We start from the raw sequence: 18,754 nt of genomic DNA, 5'->3' as shown, positions 1-18,754 counted from the left end.
GGCTCTGGCCCATTGTGCTGGGTGGGGAGTCAGACGGGAATAAGCACAGAACACCTCCATGGCTTTGCATGACACCCACGCAACTCAACCAAAAACGTGAGTGCATTAGCAGGGGTGTGTTTCCTTGCACCCCTAAGAGTACTGTCATTGTCAACATGTGTTTTTGAGCAGCTCCTGCTGCAGCCACGACAACAGCACAAACAGCTGACGTTCCCCATGCACTCCATGCGCTTATCCCTCATCCGTCCCGTGAGGTGGGCTTTTCTGTTGTTCCACTGTAAAGAAAATAATGAGCCCCAGAGGATTAAAATACGCTGTGACCAAATGCATGGTGTGATAGCTAATTTCATGTGTCAACTTGGCTAGACTATGTACCCAGCTGTATGATTAAACACTAGGCTAGATAACGCTGTGAAGAATTTGTAGATGTGATTAGCATTTACAATCAGCCCACTTTAAGTACAGCAGTAATGTGTAATGTCGGTAGGCCTCATCCAATCAGTCTAAGGCCTTAAGAGCAAGCAAGGGCTGAGGTTTCCCAGAGAAGAAGGAATTCTGCCTCAAGACTCTAATACAGACACCCTGCATAAATTTCCAGCCTGCCAGCATTCCCGACAAATGTCAGACTGGCCAACCTTCACCCCCTGCCCTGAGTCACTTAAGCCACTTCCTTAAACTCCCTTTTCTCTTAACCCCAGGTGTTTTTGTACACAAAGCCCAGGTTCTCGATGCATCACTCTGCTGCCTCCCAGCCCTGCATGAGAGCTTGCATATATCAGAGTTGTAATAGAAGCCAAGAGTGACTGGATCCAGACCTCTTAGGGTCCTTTAAGGACCGACCTATTGAGAAGAGGGTGTAAGGTGAAGGAGACCAGGTGAGTGGAGAAAACTGCTGTGGAGAAGGAGGAAGTGAAGCAGTCAGGAAGATGTAATCACACAGGGAGGAGGGTGTGGTAGAGAAAGTAATAAATAGTTCTCACTCTGCAAGTGCTTCCCATGTGCCAGGCACCATTCTATGTGCATTCCTTATATTAATTTCTTTAGTATTATCCTCATTATAAAGATGAAGAAACTGAGGCCCAAAGTCACACGTCTGGTTAATGGCAGAGCAGCCAGCAGTGTGCCTGAAGTGCCCAACACTTAAACTGCTGAGCACATAGTTCACGGGGAAAGAAAAGGATGAGACAGTGGTGTTACTCTCATGAGGGACAAGGAGAGCCAGGGCCAAGCTCGAGTTTGTAAAGACGAGGCCCTGTCCTACTGGGCTGGAGGAAACCCAGCCGCAGTCTTTACTGGGTCTCCTCCTTGGAATAAACAAAAGTTCTAGGATTTTAAGGACCGTACAACATGAGAAAGCCCCTCTCATCTTCAGTCTGTACTTAAAGCCACTGAGATGCTGCATCAAAGAAGAATTTATGGGCTTCGTTGGGGAGGACCCTGTGTGATAGTGGCTCAGGTAAATTGCTGCAAAGGTATTTAGTTATTTCACCTAAGAAGTCTGGAGGCAGGCAGTCCCTGAAATGGTTTCACAGCGTCCTGACGTCTCCAAGGGTTCAGGACATTCCCATCCTCAAGTTCTATCATCCTCAATGTGTGGATTTGTTTGATCCTTAGATTTCTTTCCTCATGGTCCCCAAAGGCTACCGGAGCCAAAGCGTCCCCACAACCGTCCTCAGGGTAGACAGCAGATGCAGATCACCTGGACCCCCTTCCCGACCTCCCCTAAGTCCTCTGGGTCGGAACTGAGCCCTAAACCAATCAAAGGAATTGCTAGCAAAGGAAACACTAGCTCATTGGTTTAGAACAATCACAGGTTACTGCCGGGGTCCAGCCTCGGCGGGTCTCAGGGTCCCCGAAGGATGCATGGCTAAGGCGACTCGAATGAAGCCAGATACCCGGTGGGGTGCCAGAGGACAGCCAGGCTTTTTGGGCCCAACTGACTCACCGAGGAAAACCAATCTTTATTTTTATAGGGGAGGTTATACAACATTCAATGCATAGTGTGGTTATTAAAACAGAAACAGTTACCGTAGAAATAATTTCTAAAAACACAGAAGGTTTTACAGATCAATGATGTTAAACAAAGAAATAACTGAAAAGTACAGGAGGTCCCACAGATCAACCATATTAAACAAAGTTTATTTTGACCAAGAGGGTCATTAATCAGATAGCCAACAAAGCTATACAGGCACAAACTTTCAGGTGCCAATTAGTAACTAGATGTCTATTAAGATTCTAGGAATTGGTCTAAATTAAAAGGGTGCAAGGGGTGATTTGTAGGTATATAGAAATCAACTATTAACCATTAAGGTTAAATTTATCTCAATTAGATAACTGATTTTTTGCCTAGGTTTTTTGATTTATACATCTTGGGGGTGGGCATGTTTTGTGTTCATTTCCATGTATTGAGATTATTATTCTCAACTAGAACTCCTTGCTTCTTTACACTCCTGTCCAGGGTATGGGAGGGGTAGTGGCTCTAATAAATCTAAGCTTTCAGGTGGTGACTCCCTAAGAAACATTCCTAGCAACACCTTCCTTCAGCATTCTGGTAGTTGGTCTGCCCGTAGTTTAATTTTGTCCTTAACTTCCCCGGTAGGGGAAGCAGGCAACATTAGCGTTGCTAGGGGTCTCTATTCTGTGGTCAGCAAGTCATTCGCGCAGAATCAGAGGCATGATGCAGATTTTTTGTTATAACACACAGGTATCTAAAAATCCCACCACCTATTGCTAGCAGGGACAGGCATACAGGAGGAGATAGACAGGAGATCCGACCACAGTCGCCTCTGCTGTGCAGATGCGTCTCATCGACCCGACTGTGTCAAAGGTCAGCTGTTGATGGGCTCCTGAAAGGTTACCATGGGGGGCTGCAGGAGAGGCCCACCCTCCTGCACAAGTTGCAGCCTGAACAAAATGTGGGTTCTTTAAGGAGGAGAAGGCTCTCGACAAGATGGCCACACCGGCAGTACCAGGGAGTGTTTCTGTGGCCACACCAACCCCAGCTGAGGCCCCCGCCTCAGCCCCAGACTCGGCCCCGGCCTCGGCTCCAGCGTTGGCTCCAGTTCCAGCGCCGGTTCCAGCTCCCACTCCAGCGCCAGCCTTCATCTGCAGACCCGGCGGCACTGCGGCTGCGAGTGCGGCGCCGGGCCAGACCAAGTCTCGGCGCCGGCCCTAGCGCAGACGCCGGCGCAGTCGTTGGCTGGCCCTGCTCTTCCAGGACCCTTCCGGGGGGCCATGTGGTCCGGCTGCACCCGGTCATTTTGGCCTCCAACGTGGACAGCTATGAGCCACACAACGAGGGTGCTGGCCCTGTTATCGGGACTCTGCTGGGAACCGTTGACAAGCACTCAGTGGAAGTCACCAATTGCTTTTCAGTACCTCACAATGAGTCAGAAGATGAGGTGGCTGTTGACATGGAATTTGCTAAGAATATGTATGAATTGCACCAGAAAGTCTCTCCAAATAAGCTCATCCTGGGCTGGTACGAGACAGGCCATGACATCACAGAGCACTCTGTGCTGATCCATGAGTACTACAGTCACAAAACCCCCAACCCCATTCACCTCACTGTGGACACGAGCCTCCAGAATGGTCGTATGAGCATCAAGGCTTATGTCAGTACTTTCATGGCTGTCCCTGGGAGGACCATGGGCGTGATGTTCACACCTCTAACAGTGAAATATGCGTATTACGACACTGAGCGCATTGGAGTTCACCTGATCATGAAGACCAGTTTCGGCCTCGACCGGGTGATTGGACTCTCAAATGACTTGCAGCAGGTAGCGGGGTCATTGGCCTGCATCCAGGACGCTCTCAGCACAATGTTGCAGTACTCGGGAGATGTCCTGTCTGGAAAGGTGTCAGCTGACAATACTGTGGGCCACTTCTTGACGAGTCTGGTTAACCAAGTACCCAAGATAGCCGCCGAAGACTTCGAGACCATGCTCAACAGCAACATTAACGACCTGCTGATGGTGACCTACCTGGTCAACCTCACACAGTCACAGATCGCCCTCAATGAGAAGTTTGTGAACCTGTGAATGGGCCCCAGCAGCGCTCCTTCCACTCTGGCCGCAGCGCTAGGACTCAGATGGTGTGAAGTGGGAGTGGCTTTTTGTGGTTTGAGTCACTGCATGAGTTAACTGCCTGTGACTCTAAATAAATGTAGCCTACCTTTTGTAAAAAAAAAAAAAAAAAAAAAAAAAGGAGGCAGAGACAGTAATCTATGGGTAGGAAACGAGCTGTGTCTGTCACAAAACCCCACTGTCCCAGTCCACAGGGCTCTGTCAACCATGGTTCTGCTGCCCCAGGACACACTCAGGACACAGGAATTTCGGCCAAGACCAGGAGCCCCATGCCCAAGGCCTCCCTGCGTGTACCCAGCAGCCTCCTCCTGAGTTTTGCCAGAGTGTTGTTGGGGAGCTGGGCACAGTCCCCAAAGAATGTGGGCACTAACCAGCCTCTGCCTCTTTCCAGTCAGGAGAAACACCTTAGCTGAGCCATATGGCTCCTCAGACGTACTTCCCTAACTCACTCCCCACCTTTCCCCATCCTAGAGTCCTAGCAAAATGTTCTCAGGGTGAGTTGAGACCTTTGGGAAAGCAGAGAAAAATGAGTATTTTTCTGGTAGCGTCTTCTCTTGGCCAGTTAACACAAATCTGTCTCTAAGCCTGGCTATCTTTGTGCCTCAGTGGTTGGGGAGACAGGGACAGTAATACAGGGAGTGAAAACCGCACATTAATCTCAGTAAATGCCATGCCACGGCTGCAGTGGATGGAAAAGCACAGGGGTGGGTAGACGGGGCCTGGGCCCCAGTTTCCACCCTGGGCCCAAATACCTTCATCGGTAAAATTCCCATTTATAGGGAATGCTCTGGGGTAGGGATGGGAGAATTCCATCCAGTTTGCAAAGTAGATGTTGAGGCCTGGCTAATTCTCTAGGAAATGTCCCAGGCAGACCCATTCCTGGACAGTGAGGCCAGGAGACACTGGGGCTGGGGGGTAATATGTGTTGTAGGCGTCTGGGCGCAACCTGGCTGCATGAGCAAACAAGACGGGCATACAGGTCGGTTAAGAAATTGCAGAGGACACCTCAAGTCACATTTTAGTGTCTAGAACAAGGGTTCTTAACTGGGGTCCATAAACCATGGACTGTACACTAATTCACAGGCCCATGAACTTGGACTGGGAGTGATTACAAGTTTGCTTCCACTCACCTGCATTTGAATCCAGGTGGCAAGCTGCAGCGGTGTTAGTGGGGCTGGAGGCCAGCACAGAGCTCTCCGCTGCCCTTGCCTGGGTGCAGGTACCCTGAAACGTCATCTGCACTCATTTCCCCTTCACATTTACAGTAGCTTATTAGGCTCACCCCTAGATCTTGTATTTAATGTGTTAATAAAGGAACCCATGTCTTACAACACCACACATTTAAACGATATTTTCACAACTGTATTCCAACATGACTAGCTTGCTTTGCAACCCTGTGTATTTTGTTTTATGCATATGAAAACATTATCTTGAGAGGGGATCCACGGTCCAAACAAGGAGAAGAGCTCCTAGCCCAGGGGTCCTTGTTGATACCCTGGCCCAGAGTGAGGGCAGCTGCTCAGGGAGCAGAGGCTCTGCCAGGGAAGCCAGGTCAGAATTCCACCTGCTCCAGGAAATCTGGGGTGGGGGTGGGGGCATCACAGGGACAGCTCACTAATAGTCACAGGTTAGTTGAATGGCCTTGGGCCTCAGCTGACCACTATGAAAAACAAGAAAATCACCAGCCTGTCAGCTTAGATCGCAGGGGGATTTAGGGAAGGAGCTCAGAGCAAGAGCTCACAGCGGGATAGAGGGGAGAGGCTGTTTCTGAATTTAAAGACACAAAAGCCTAGAGAGGGGAGAGACAGGGATTTCTCCCTCTTAGCCTGTGGGGGGTGGGGGGGGGGTGCAGCCCTGAGGGGGGCCTGAAAAGTTTCCAGAGCGCCCCTCACTTGGAGCAGTGCCACCCCAGCCCCCACCAGGCAAGCTCTGCCCTGGGAGACACAGATGACCAGGCCTCAGCTGCCTTGGGATAGGAGCCATTGAGCCATCAAGCAAGGACACCCTTCATTTCACTGAGGTGGGAGTCAAGGACATAGCTGCTCTTACTGGACCGTCTTATCTGTCCTTTGAGCTGTCCCGCTGGAGAGGGCAAAGCCAGTCTCGTCCACCAAGGCCTGAAAGCACAAAGGCCTGCCTGAGGTCGTGCAGCCCAACTGTGAGATTATGGGGGCCCAGAAGTCCCAAACTCAGCCCTTCTGCCCCCACACAGCCTGGGAACTGACTCCTTTCCTTTCACTCTGCCCGTGTGCCCACAGGGTAAGGCTGGGATCTGTGGCCCTCTTCCTGCTGCTCAGTACCCTGACCTCCTTTCAGAGAAACTGCTCATCTTTGAGGTGCCTGCAGGGAAGGGGCCAAAGCAACACACAGAAGTGTGATTCTGGGCTGGACCGGTGGGCACTGAGTGATGACGGGCAGCGGCCTGGGAGCCCAGGAGCCTAGAGATTCTCAGGGGAGTGACTGGCCACCACTTCCGCTTCCTGCTTGGTTCTTAGCTGCTCTTGATACCATGCTGGTCTGGTCGGGGCAGAGAAATGACCACCAGGACCCAGGACATCATTCATTTGTGCATTCATTCATTTGCTCATTCATGCATTCAGTTACCTGTCCCCCGCAGGGGCTCACAGCGGGCCCTGGAGAGGGGACCCAGAACACACACTGCAGATGTCCTGCACAGAGGGCCTGGGGACAGGGGCGGGGGTCGGCTGGAAAACGACTTCCTGGAGGGAAGCCTGAGGCTAGGTCTTGAAGAATGGGGAGAATGTTCCTCAGTGAGAAGGGGGATGAAGGGCCTCTGTGCAGAGGCTTGGGAAGGAGCCCGGGTGTTGGGACCTGTGCAGGCGGCACTGGGCGGAGGCTCCATGTGTGACGGCTGCCGGGAGAGAGCGTGGTCCTGCGGCTAAGTACATTTAGGAAGTCTGGATTAAACAATGTTGAGCATTTATTGCAGGACCTGTCAGAGCCTGTAGCCTGTTCATATGCAGGGTGAGCCTCCTGGTGTACCCCGGGACTCAAGCTCCATAGCAGGCTACGCTGGCATGAAAAAAGAAAGGGAGGCAGGAGTTGACCAGGTCAGAGAACTCGAGAGGCTTTGAAGGCCAGGACCCAAAGTCTGGAGTTTTTCCCTGGGGCCAGTGAGTAGTCTCAGCAGGCAATTAACTGAGGGATTTAGACTCAGGGGACCTGGTACAGTTCAGTAACCAGCAAGGTCAGGGCTACGGCAGGACATAGCCAGTCCCTGCCACCACCTACTCCTCCCTCATTGACAGCAGGGCCACTCTGTGGGAGAAACAGCAAAATCCAGGCTAGAAGGGAGGAAAGGCTGGGCAATCATCGAATCCAAGTGTGGGTTAAGAGCCTTTGGCACAGTGGTCAAGGCTGACCATAGCCTGCTATGGAGCTTGAGTCCCAGGGTACACCAGGAGGCTCACCCTGCATATGAACAGTGGTTTGAATCCTGAGCCCACCACTTCCTTGCTGGGGGCTTCTGACTGAGTCGCTCAGGGAGGGGTAGTGTGTACTCAAGGTTTTCTTTTTTTGGTTTGTTTATTTGTATGGACATTACTTGAGGCTTTTTTTAAGTCATTACTTTTAGAGCAGTTTTGGGTTTACGGAAAAACTGTGCCCAGAGTACGTAAGTTTCCACATACTCCCTCCCTGCCTTTGCAGTTCCTGTTATTAACATCTTATCTTGCATCTGTGTGGTGCCTTTGTTACAACTGATGAGTGAGTATCAGTACATTATTATTCACTAAAGTCCACAGTTTACATTAGGGTTCGCTCTTTGTGTTGTACATTCAGTGGGTGGTGACAAATGCACACCAGGTGTCCAGCATTAGTGTCACAGAGAATAGTCTCACCACCCTAAAAAGACCATCTGAGCCTCGGCTTTAACACCCATAAAATGAGAGTGCGAAGCTCATCTGAACCCCTCAGTCCCCCATTGTAAATTCCTAATTTAAGCCTCTTGACAAATTCAGTAGCACAGAAGTCAGTTAAATGTTCCTCTAAATATGGTCCGATGTCTATCAGAATCACTAGGCTTGGGCTGAGGGAAGAGGGTCCTCACGCACACATTCTAGGTTCTGAAGCCCAGGCCTGCCAAATCAGAATCCCTGGGGCGAGGCCCGGAATGTGCATTTTAACCAGGGCCATGGTGCACGGGGAAGCTGGAGCTCCACTGGGCGCAGGGCAAGAACTATGGGGCCAGACTCCTGATTGTGCGTAGGAATTTGACCAGTTTTTCAAACCTAAGCAGAAGGATCTCAGCCATTGCCAGGTTAAAACTTGGCAGAGATGGGTGAGAACAGTTTTGTGGAAAGCCCGAAAAAGCCCGCTTCTGCCTTCTGCAGCTCCCAGTCAGCATGCCTGCTGTGGTTTCATATCTTGATTGCTTATCACTCACCCAAAATAACCTGCGGGCCGTGTCTCACCAGCTGCAGCTCCCTCTAAGACTTTCTTGATTTAGCCGCCAAATGCGTTTGGCTCCATGACAGAGCACTGGGCCCAGGAAAGGGCCCTCCCTCGTGGCCATCTGGAGTGGGTTGAATAGTGTTCCCCAAGAAGTCAGACCCACCCAGAACCTCAGGAAGTGACCTTGTTTGGAAAGAGGGTCGTTGTAGATATAATGAGTAAGGATTGAGATGAGGTCATACCGGATTAGGGTGGACTCGACATTCAATAGCTGGTGCTCTAGCAAAACAGAGATAGACTCACAGAGAGCAGGCTGACAACTGGGGGGTGGGGGGTGGGGGCGGAGGCTAGTGGGTGGAGGGATGGAGGAAAAATGGAAAAGGACTCATGGACATGGACAACAGTGTGGTGACTGCAGTGGGGGGCGGTGAGGGGTATACAGGGATAAATGGTAATGGAAAAGAAAAAGAAAAAAGTGTTAAGTATATTCACATTGTTGTGCAACCCAAAACTAAGTGAAATAAAATATGGGAAAAAAATAACTGGTCTTCTTAGAAGAAGAAGGGAAAGGCAGACACACACAGGAGAGAAGACCCTGCAAAGACAGAGGTGGAAAGTGGACTGAAGCAGCCACAAGCCAAGGACACCGAAGACCCTAGGAGCCACAGGAAGCTACAAATAGAGGCAAGCAAGGGTTCTTCTGTAGACCCTTTGGGGGGAACACGGCCCTTCCAACACCTTGATTTCAGGCTTCTCGCCTTGAGAACCGTGAGAGTATAAGTCTCTGATGTTTTAAGCCACCCGGTTTGTGCTCATTGCTATGGCAGCCCTAGCAAACGAATACACCACCACCAATGTAGACTCCAGCCCCGGCTCAGTCTGCCCTCTTAGCGCCACCAGAACCAAGAAGGAAAGGAGTCCACACACAGGCGAGTCCCCAGACAGGCATTTAATGTGGTCAGTTATGACCGGAACTACTTTCCCCCAACCAACATCTTTGAAACCTGCACCTACTGGGCCTATTTCCCACACAAGGACAAGGGTCCTCAGTCCTGTGCTTGGAAGGCTGTAACCCAGAAGGGCTCAATAGTGACAAATAAATATTGGCCCTAGGGGCAGTGTCTGGCAGGGGGTGCCACGTGGTGATTCCCGGGCTCAGCCAGGGGTCAGCTGGACAAGTCACTGCAGCTTCATGCCACTCCGGCGTCGCGAGTCCTTCCGGGCAATGGGGCTGAAGTTCACAATCTCCTTGTAGATGTGCTCTAAGAAAGGCAGGGTGGCTCAAGGTGGGGAGGGGGTGCTGAGGGCAAGAAAGAGCTGGCCCCCGGTCCCCACAGACAAAGCGTGGAGTTGCAAGTCAGCCGGAGAGGAAGAAATGCACGTAGGGACCACATCCGCTCAGAGGGAAAGAGGCAGTAGGCTCCAGGGGGGTGGAGGGGCCGGCAGAGAGGCTGGCAGAGAGGCAGGCATGAAAACAAAGGTGGTGAAGGACAGAAAGGCTGCAGGCAGAGAGAGGATGGAGCCCGAGCCCCCAGCTCTTACGCTTCCATTCGTCCACCGTAAGTTTCTCATGTTCTAAGGAATCATCAAATTTCTGGGCCTCTGTCTCCTCCTCTGGGTCCCGGAAGGGTTCAAAGAAGGGGTGGGCAAGGGCCTGCGAGGCCGTCAGGCGCTTGTCCACGTCCAGCTCCAGCATCTTTTCCAGCAGGTCTGCGGCTGCAGCAAAAGCAGGAGCCTCACTCCAGCCCTGGGAGAGCCAGGCCACCCTCCTGGACAGAATGCAGAGGCCCAGGCCTGAGACTCACCCTGGGGACTGGCGCGTGGGAAGAGCTGAGAGAAATCTTTCTTGGGGCTCTGTGGCAAGGACTGGATGTAGGACTTGGCCTGGAAGACAGAAAAGCTTTGAGTAATCCCCAATTGTCTGCACTTTGGGGCTCAGGCCTTAGGAGCATAGAGCAGGGACTCCAGAAAAGGCCCAGCAGGGCTGAAGGGTCAGGTCAGAGTATGAATAGGGATGAAGGCAAGAGGGAGGCAGAGGTAAGCCCTCCTTCCCAAAGCCCGCAGCCCACCCACCTGCTCAGGTAGGCCCACTGCCACACACCGCTTTGTCGTTCAGCTTCTGCACAAACTCCGCACCTGGCACCCCAGTCACTTTCAGGATCTGGGTCAATTGGTCCAGGTCTTGGCAGCAGGTTAAGGCTCAGCCTCACTCTTTGCTGAGGGATCTGAAGCTGCCCTTCCCGCCAGCTCTCCATCACTCCCACCCAGGCCCTGTGGCAAACACCCAGCTTCCAGACGCCTATTCCCCTCGTGCTTCGGTCTCTGGAAGGCTTCTCCAGCTGGGCTAGGTTAAGGGCCTCTCCCACAAACACTCCTGGCTGTGCTGCCTCCAGCCCTCATCCCACTTGGTCACAGTCATCGGTTGCCTCGTCGTCTCCCCACCTTGACTTGGCGGGGTAGACATGCACCTCCTCCTCAATGCTGCACTGCACACAGGCGCTCAATTAGTGTGTGACGCCAAAACATGAAGTATTTCCTCCATTGTGGTGGAATGACAGGTGGCTACTTTTTATCACTTTGCTCATCTGCACTTTAAAATTGTTCTACAGTGAGCATGTATCTCTTCCACATTAAGAAAAAGAGAGATTTAAATAAGAAAGTGCCTGCTGAAGGAATGAATCCCTGGATGGAGTTTGGCTTTTCCAGCAAAGGATACAATCTTTCCCCTTGAACAGCGTTTTCCCCGTCAGCATCTCTGCCATGATACAGCCCACAGACCAGATGTCCACTGCCAAGGGAGGGGAGGAAGTATCACCTGGACTGCTGACCACAGCCCAGCGGTCAGTCAACCCAGAGTAACCAAGATGGCCTTGGGAAGCTGCCAGAGAAGACCCCCAATTCCAGGCTGTCCCCAGGCAGCTGACCACTGACCAGTCTGGTTGTAGTGCATCCAGCTTAGGATAACCTCGGGGGCCCGGTACCAACGGGTCACCACGTAGCCAGTCATTTCGGCATCTGCATGCCGCGCCAGCCCAAAATCCAAGATCTGTGACTCGGAGAACATAGGGAAGGAGCTTGTTGAGGAGAAGAGTCTCTTAGAACAGCTAAAGGAGGCTTCTGCGGGAGAGGGGCCCACCCCAACCCAGCTGACCCTGCCTGGGCCACTGACCTTCAGCTCACAGTCCTCATTCACAGCAAGGTTGCCCGGCTTCAGGTCCTAGATGACAGGAGAGCGAGCATCCGGCTGAGAGGCAGATATGGCAGCTTGTCCCAGCTCGGCCACTGCCGGGCACGCAACCTCACCAAACCCTCCCCTCTCTGGGTGTCGGGCTCCTCAGGTGTAACACGAGGGTTGGAGGGCTGGACAAGCTGCCCTGCAGGCCCAGCCAGCTCTAAAATGCTCCCTATTCTTGGAGCCTGAAACACCAGGGCTTGCTTTGTTTGCAGCATTTCCCCCCAAAGTTCCCCCGAACATGGCAATTCCTTTGAAGCAGGCCTTCCTAGGCCAAGGCTGGGCCCAAAAAATCTGTCTCCCATGTCCCCAAGGACTGTGCCCTCCCTCTTCCTTCCCCCTCCCTGGCTGAGGAGAACCTCTCCAGGGTGGGAGGGAGTGTGGCGGAGAAAGCACTCACCCTGTGGATGACCCCGGCGGAGTGGATGTACTGTGTGGGGGAGAGAGAGAGGAAGGTGGGTCCTGTGCCCAGCTTCACAGCAGGCTTTCCAGGCTGGCTCCGAGCCTCCTCCACCCTGCCACAGCATGCTCTCCCAGCCCCAAGGCCAGGCCTCCCATACACCTCAGGTCTCACCTCCTCTACCACCCTCCAGACCCTGCCCACCTTGAGACCCTTGAGCATCTGATACACCAAGTACTGAATCTTGTCCTCACTGAACTCCATGCCCATGATCTTCTGCAGGTCCGTCTGCATGAAAGGCATCACCAGGTAGCTGCAAGGCATGGGGCTATGTGTCCAGTCCTGAGTCCCACCCAGCCCAGGTCTGAGCTCAGAGGGGAGGTAAGGGGCTGGAACAAAACAGGGGCCTCAAAAGGACCTCCATGGGTGAGCAGAAGCAGCCCGACCACAGCCAGCCAGAGCCCCACACGGGCCTCCTTGCTCCTGGCTCCTGGCTCCCGGCTCCCGGCCTCGCCACAGCAGCCACTCAGTTGGCAGAGGTCAGGGTGAGCATTCCAGCGGGAGCATGCTCAGGAAAACCGAGTGGAGCTGTGTTCCCTCTGTTCAGAGGTACTCTTTCCTTGCCCTCCTCTGTGCCCCACAGAAAGCCAGAGCTGTGAGTTAGAAACATCTCTCGATATTTCCTTCTGCTTCAATCCAAATTTCTCTCCCAGATGGTCATGCCTGGCTGAGATGGCTCCAGGAACAACCAAAAATATCTGCCCTCCCAAGAAGGGAACAATAAAGCAATTTCCAGGAGGATGGAAGAAGGAAGGAGGTGGCTAAGCCATTGCACCCTCTTAAAAGATTGCAAAACAGATCAAGGTCAGCAAAATGTAACTGGCACTCAAGGTAATAACAGTAAAGTCCAGAACAAAAAATGATAAAGATTGAAAAAAGTATTAAAGGCATCCCCCCCAAACAAAACAAAACAAAACAACATGTGGTGGAGGCCATTGCATGAGCCTGTGGCTTTTGGAAGCCTTCTTCCGCCTGACCACACTCTCCCTCCTGGAGGCCCTCCTCCACACACGGTCCCCTCCCCACCTCTGTCTTTCTCTCTGCGTGGACCCTGGTTCTTTCTACTTGGTCCACACACTTGCTAGAGCCTCACCGTGCTAGAACTACCTCCCCTTGACTTTGTTTCTTAACTAACTTCCCTTTCTCCCTCTTTGTCCACACCAAACTCTAGAGTGTTCCACACCTTTTGACCCCACTGCCTGGGCCTCTGACAACCTGGTGTCTGTTCTTGCCCCACCCCCACTACCAAAACTGCCCTGATCAAGGTCACCAATAATGGCCTAGCCTACCCCTGGCTCCCTCTCTTTCTATCTGACCTTTTGCAAAGTCTGACACTCCCTCAAGATTCTCCGCCTATTTTCCTCGGTCCCCCAATCAGACGCTCCCAGCTCTTCACCTGCTCATCCTTTGGACCTTCCCTTGAATGTTGATATTGTCATCAACAGTGTCGTGTCAGGCTCTCCACTAGCCTGTCCCTGGGCTTCGGCTATCATCCATGGGTGATTATTCTAACCCACTCCACATTCCTAGCCCAGACCTTCTTCTCCGAAGCTCCAGATTTATTTGCAACTTCTGAATAAACACTTGAAACACCTGAATAAACACTTGAATATTCAAAAATGAAGTCTCAAAAATGAAGTTCATTATCTTTCTCCCAACATCTGTTCTTCCTCCACTTTGTATTCTGGCACCTTGACGTACGCTACCTCTCCCAGTCACTGCATCCCAAGGGACTTTGGTCTGCTCTTGGCATACCATCACCTCTACTCTATTTAGATCAGGGCTGGGTCTTGAACACTACCCTCTAGGTGTCTGCCTCCCAAAGCTCCTCCCTGTTCTTTTCTTGATGCCTCCAGAGTACATCCCCAAAATCAAATCTGACATCATCTTCCTGCTGAAATCCTCCATGGACTTGAAGCTGCCTATGGGATCAAGTCTAGACTTAGCTTAGCCAAACCAGCCACACTAAACTTCTCAATATTGCCCAAACAGTCCAGCCTCTTCCATGCACCATGGCTTCTGCCCCCACGGTCCCTCCTACCTGGGATGCCCTAGCCCCTTCTACCCAAGGCAAACTTCTACACACCCTTCAGGCTTGAGATCAGATGTTGCCTCCTCTGTGAAACCCCCAACGCAGTATGCAGTCCTCAGCACTCTACCCATACCTAGATTGCCTAGATCACTGACCATACTACTATTAGCATTCATTCAGAAACCGCACTCTCACCCTATCCAGACCCTTACCCTGCCAGAGGAGCTGGTCACATTAAATTCCAAATGCTAAGCACATTATAGGAAAAACTCCATTCAAAACATACCTCAACATGATGAAGGCCATATATGACAAACCCATAGCCAATATCATAATCAACAATGAAAAGCTCAAAGTGTTTTACTTAAGACCAGGAAAAAGACAAGGAGGTCTACCTTCACCACTTTTATTTAGCATAGTACTAGAAGACCTAGCCACAGCAGTCAGACAAGAAAAAAGAAATAAAAAGCATCTAAATTGGACATGAAAAAGTAAAACTGTCTTTGTTTGCAAATGATATCATACTAAATATAGAGAACCCTAAAGATACCACAAAAAAACTATTAAAATTGATAAATGAGTTCAGTGAAGTAGCAGGATACAAAATTAATACTCAGAAGTTGGTTGCATTTTTATATACAAACTATCAGAAAGAGAAACTAAGAAAACAATCCCATTTACAACTGCATACAAAATACCTAGATATAAATTTAAACAAGGAGGTAAAAAACCTGTACTTGGAAAATTCTAAGGCATTGAAGAAAGAAATTGAAGCAGATACACATACATGGGAGCACAATGCATGCTCACTGATAGGAACAATTAACATTGTTAAAAATGTCTATACTACCCAAAGTAATCTATAGATTCAATGCAATGGCATTTTTCACAGAACTGGAATAAGTGATCCTAAAATTTCTATGGAACCATAAAAGGTCCCAAATAGCCTAAGCAATATTGATAATGTAGACAAAGTTGGAGGTATTATGCTACCTGATATCAAACTATACTATATGGCTACTGTGATCAAAACAGCATAGTACCAGCATAGATCAATGGAATAGAATAGAGAGCGAACCCCAAAACCCCACAGCTGTATAGTCAATAAATCTATGACAAAATAGGCAAGAAAATACACTGGGGTAAAGACAGTCTAGTTGATAAATGGTGTTAGGAAAACTGGACAGCTATATAAAAAAAAAAAAGACAGAAACTAGACCACATTTTTACATCATATACAAGAATAAATTCAAAACGATAAAAAACTTAAAATGTAAGATCTGAAGCCATAAAACTTTTAGAACATAAGGAAGCATTACAACAACCAATCAGAATAACAAGAAAAAAAAGACTCCAAATAAACAAGAACAGTGTAAGCAGCCTCTGGAACAACAGCAAGCATTCCAACATTTGCATAATAAGGGTGTCAGAAGGAGAAGAGAAAGAACAAAAAATTGGGTAAAAAGATAAAATGTTTATCTTTTTACTGCCCCTAAAATAACACCCTTGGCTGAAAGGATCTCCCAAGAGAGAATCACACCTCAATGACCCAAAGGCACAGGGACTGCCAGGTCAGGAAGTCCCCTACCCAGAAAACAGAATCTGGACTCCCCCACTACCGACTTGCTCCCCCGTGGCAAGTAAGGACTGTAATACCCTAGAACCCAGTGCAGCCAGACTCACAAGTCCTGGAAGTTCCTCAGAGAGGAGGCTGGAGTGAAGACGTCCAGGAGCCCAATGACCTGGGGAGAAGGTTGCTGGTAAGTGCTGGGTAGCCACTCAGCCCTCTCCCTACCTCCCTTGGAGCCGGGCCATGCACAGGACCACCCACCCTTTCCTAATACACCATCTCCAGCAGGAGCAGGTTCCCAGCCTTCTTGGAGGCAGTTAAGGGGCAGAGGTGAAAGAGGAATCCCCGTAATTGGGAGAGAGCCTGTGGTGTACAGTGATGGAGAGCAGGCTGGGGAGAAGGGGAGGTGGACATTCCTGTGCTCACTGCCCCAAATCTGGTTACTCGGGGCAAACAGCATGAACTCACTCTCAGCTCAAGCAGGGAGCCATGAGTGGTGAAGGGAATCAAGGAGGGAACAGGGAAGGGGCTTTCCAGCCAATAGGCTCCCTGCCCTTGACTTTGGGTCTTCTGCCTCATTGATTTTTGCCTGCCAACGACTGGTTCAGAGCCAGAGGCAAGTTTACCCCTGTCCGGAGGCCATAGGGAGGGTTGTTGAAGAGGAATGGGGCTTAAAATGTGCACAAAAATTTGAAACTGTTATTTTAAATGTTTGCCTTCCAATCTGGGTATCCTAGAGCAAAGTCCTGCTGCCAGGCCCAATGCTGGGTCACTAGTTTTCTAGCCATTTCTATCAGATAGGACAGTTGAATGGTTATGCACTGAGACCAAAAGCCAGGCTGCCTAAATTCAAATACCAGCTATGCCACTGACTACCCATGCAATCTGTGGGTCTTTGTGCCTCAGTTGCCTCATCTGTATATGGGAGTAACAGTACTTTGAGGATTAAACAAGTTGGTTTATGCAAAACTCTTTGAACGGAGCCTGCTACTACGCAATAGGTGCTCAATACTGTATGTATCTATTTTTATTGTTGTCGTGGTTATTATTATCAGTGTCACATGGGCAAACAACAGTAACCCGGATTCTGGGCACCAGCTCTTAGATCTAGAACGTGTTACGACGTTCCTCTGTGCCCATTTCCTAATAACAGTGAGAGAGTAAGTCTGTACCTCACAAAGCTCATTCTGAGCCACTGCCAAACATACCCTTTGTACCCTTCCTGGGAAGTAGGCAGGGCAGGTCCTGCACCCCATCTTAATAATGAAGGGAGGAACTAGGGTCAGAGGAGCAAGGAGGAGGTTGCCCTTCTTCTGGCCCTGTCCTGAGCTCTCTGTACCCTCTCAGGCCCTCTCCCACGCACAGGAGGGCTTCCCGCCTTCTCCAGCAGCCCCAGGCTCAGCCTACGTTCTCATGCTGCATGTGTTTCAGCAGCAGCAGCTCTCGATAGGCCCGCTTGGCAAAGATCTCAGACTGGAAGGGCCGGCTCAGCTTCTTGATGGCCACCTTCTCCCCTGACCGCTTGTCGATGGCGGAGCTGTGGGGGCACAGGCAGGTCAGCAGGCAGCACTTCTCCTCCCCGGGCAATGCTGCTCCAGATCCTGGTGGTATCTCCCAGGACATCCTCACCCCCATCCCTCTTGGCCTGCAGACTAGGCTAGGAGAAATGGATGCCCAGGGCCTGGAATGTGAGGGAGCTGATGAAGCACCGCGGGGCTCAAGGCTGGAGGAGGGAGCAGACACACTGAGAGAAGTCCACGCACCAGAGTCAGGCACAGTTAACACCAAGGGGACCCAGAGCGCCAGGGAGTCTCACTCTGTGTAACTTGGCAAGTCACTTCTCCCTCTTTGGGTCTCAGTGCACCCATTTGTAACAACGGGGATTCGCCCGGAAGAACTTTGGGGTCCTTGATAAGGTTCAAGTCCTGGGCAACCAGACCCAGTCTTAATTCAACCCACAAACCCCACAAAGCCAGAGAAAGGGAGACGGCGCCGGGGGTGGTCCCAGGCCAGCCTCTGCCACTGCCTGAGGCTTGTCGCTCACACTCTACTTAGCGTCCCAGCTTTCCCCGAGTCGGCCCAGGAAAAGCCCCCGAGAGGGTCTTCCAAGCCCGCGGGACACTGGGCCTTGTAGTCCAAGGTCAAGGTGGTGGGCGCGCGACCCCGGGGGCCCAACAGGAGAGGGGACATCCCAGGTGAGTCCGGAAGAGCAGAGGAGGTGCATTGAACCATCCCCGATCTTCGGGTGGCTCCACCTGAGTCCCGAGACCTGGGAGACCGCGGTCTGTCCGCCCCGACGCCCCGGGAACCCCTTGACCCCCCTTCCCGGTGCCCCAGAGGGCGCACAGGCCCGGGGATCTCACCACACGGAGCCATAAGCCCCGCTGCCGACGTGCGTCGGGGACAGGTAGGTCTTGGGCAGCTCCCAGGCGGTCTTGTTGACGTCCTGCTTGTAGAAGCCCTTTTTCCGCGTGAGGCTCATCCCGCGCACCCGATCTCGGCTGCCGCAGCGAGTCTGCTGCGTTCGCGGCCCACGGGGCTCCGAGCACCAGGCCCCGTCGCGGTCCCGGCAGCGCCCGCCCCGCACTGCCCGCTCCACCCCCCCTCCCGCCTCCCCCGGCTCGGGGGCGGGGCCGGCCAGCCGCGCGTCCCACCTGCAGGCTCGCTCAGGTGCGGCGCCCTGCCCGCGCGGGCCTGCCGCGACAGGTGACGCGGTGAACCCCGGCTTTCCGCCGGGACAGCAGCGGAGCGGGAGCGGCAGGCGCGCTGACCTGCCTGGAGCGGTGCTTCCTGGCCGGGTGCTGGCCCGGGATGCGGCCCGGTAGACCGTGGGGTCCCGCGTAGGGCGGCCGGAGGGAAGGCCGGGTCTCCCAGCTCTGCGCAGCCCGGGACTCTGCAGGAAGATCTCCCGGGGGCATTGAAGACAATTTCGGAAAAACGAAACAAAACCCAACAACCTTTT

General features: G+C 51.8%; 2 protein-coding genes across 3 annotated transcripts; one reads left to right on the top strand and one right to left on the bottom strand.

Moving 5' to 3' along the window:
• The first annotated feature begins 2,943 nt into the window (after nucleotides 1-2,943).
• On the top strand, nucleotides 2,944-4,205 carry LOC114494630 (eukaryotic translation initiation factor 3 subunit F-like). The gene is given in 3 exon segments (XM_036024021.1): nucleotides 2,944-3,152; nucleotides 3,155-3,220; nucleotides 3,223-4,205. Coding segments are annotated over 3 exon segments (1,086 nt in total). The 5' UTR covers nucleotides 2,944-2,950; the 3' UTR covers nucleotides 4,041-4,205.
• Nucleotides 4,206-9,435: 5,230 nt separating this feature from the next.
• Nucleotides 9,436-18,378, bottom strand: MAPK13 (mitogen-activated protein kinase 13). 2 transcript variants are annotated; one of them, XM_028508635.2, is made up of 12 exons: nucleotides 18,156-18,376; nucleotides 17,200-17,329; nucleotides 15,906-15,964; nucleotides 12,335-12,443; nucleotides 12,131-12,160; nucleotides 11,668-11,715; nucleotides 11,430-11,544; nucleotides 11,215-11,286; nucleotides 10,600-10,679; nucleotides 10,304-10,382; nucleotides 10,041-10,214; nucleotides 9,436-9,760 (listed from the first exon to the last, which is right to left on the bottom strand). In XM_028508635.2, exons 1-12 carry the CDS (start codon nucleotides 18,272-18,274, stop codon nucleotides 9,678-9,680), a joined length of 1,098 nt encoding a protein of 365 aa, XP_028364436.1. In that variant the 5' UTR covers nucleotides 18,275-18,376; the 3' UTR covers nucleotides 9,436-9,677. The 2 variants fall into 2 exon arrangements, with proteins under 2 accessions (XP_028364436.1, XP_035879911.1); XM_036024018.1 differs by having other exon boundaries at nucleotides 11,430-11,715; nucleotides 18,156-18,378.
• Between the last annotated feature and the right edge of the window lie 376 nt (nucleotides 18,379-18,754).

The sequence above is a fragment of the Phyllostomus discolor genome, chromosome 4 (genome assembly GCF_004126475.2).
Source record: "Phyllostomus discolor isolate MPI-MPIP mPhyDis1 chromosome 4, mPhyDis1.pri.v3, whole genome shotgun sequence".
Taxonomy (NCBI): domain Eukaryota; kingdom Metazoa; phylum Chordata; class Mammalia; order Chiroptera; family Phyllostomidae; genus Phyllostomus; species Phyllostomus discolor.
The sequence above is the reverse complement of the archived record's forward strand: the minus strand, read 5'-3'. Positions and strand labels throughout refer to the sequence as shown.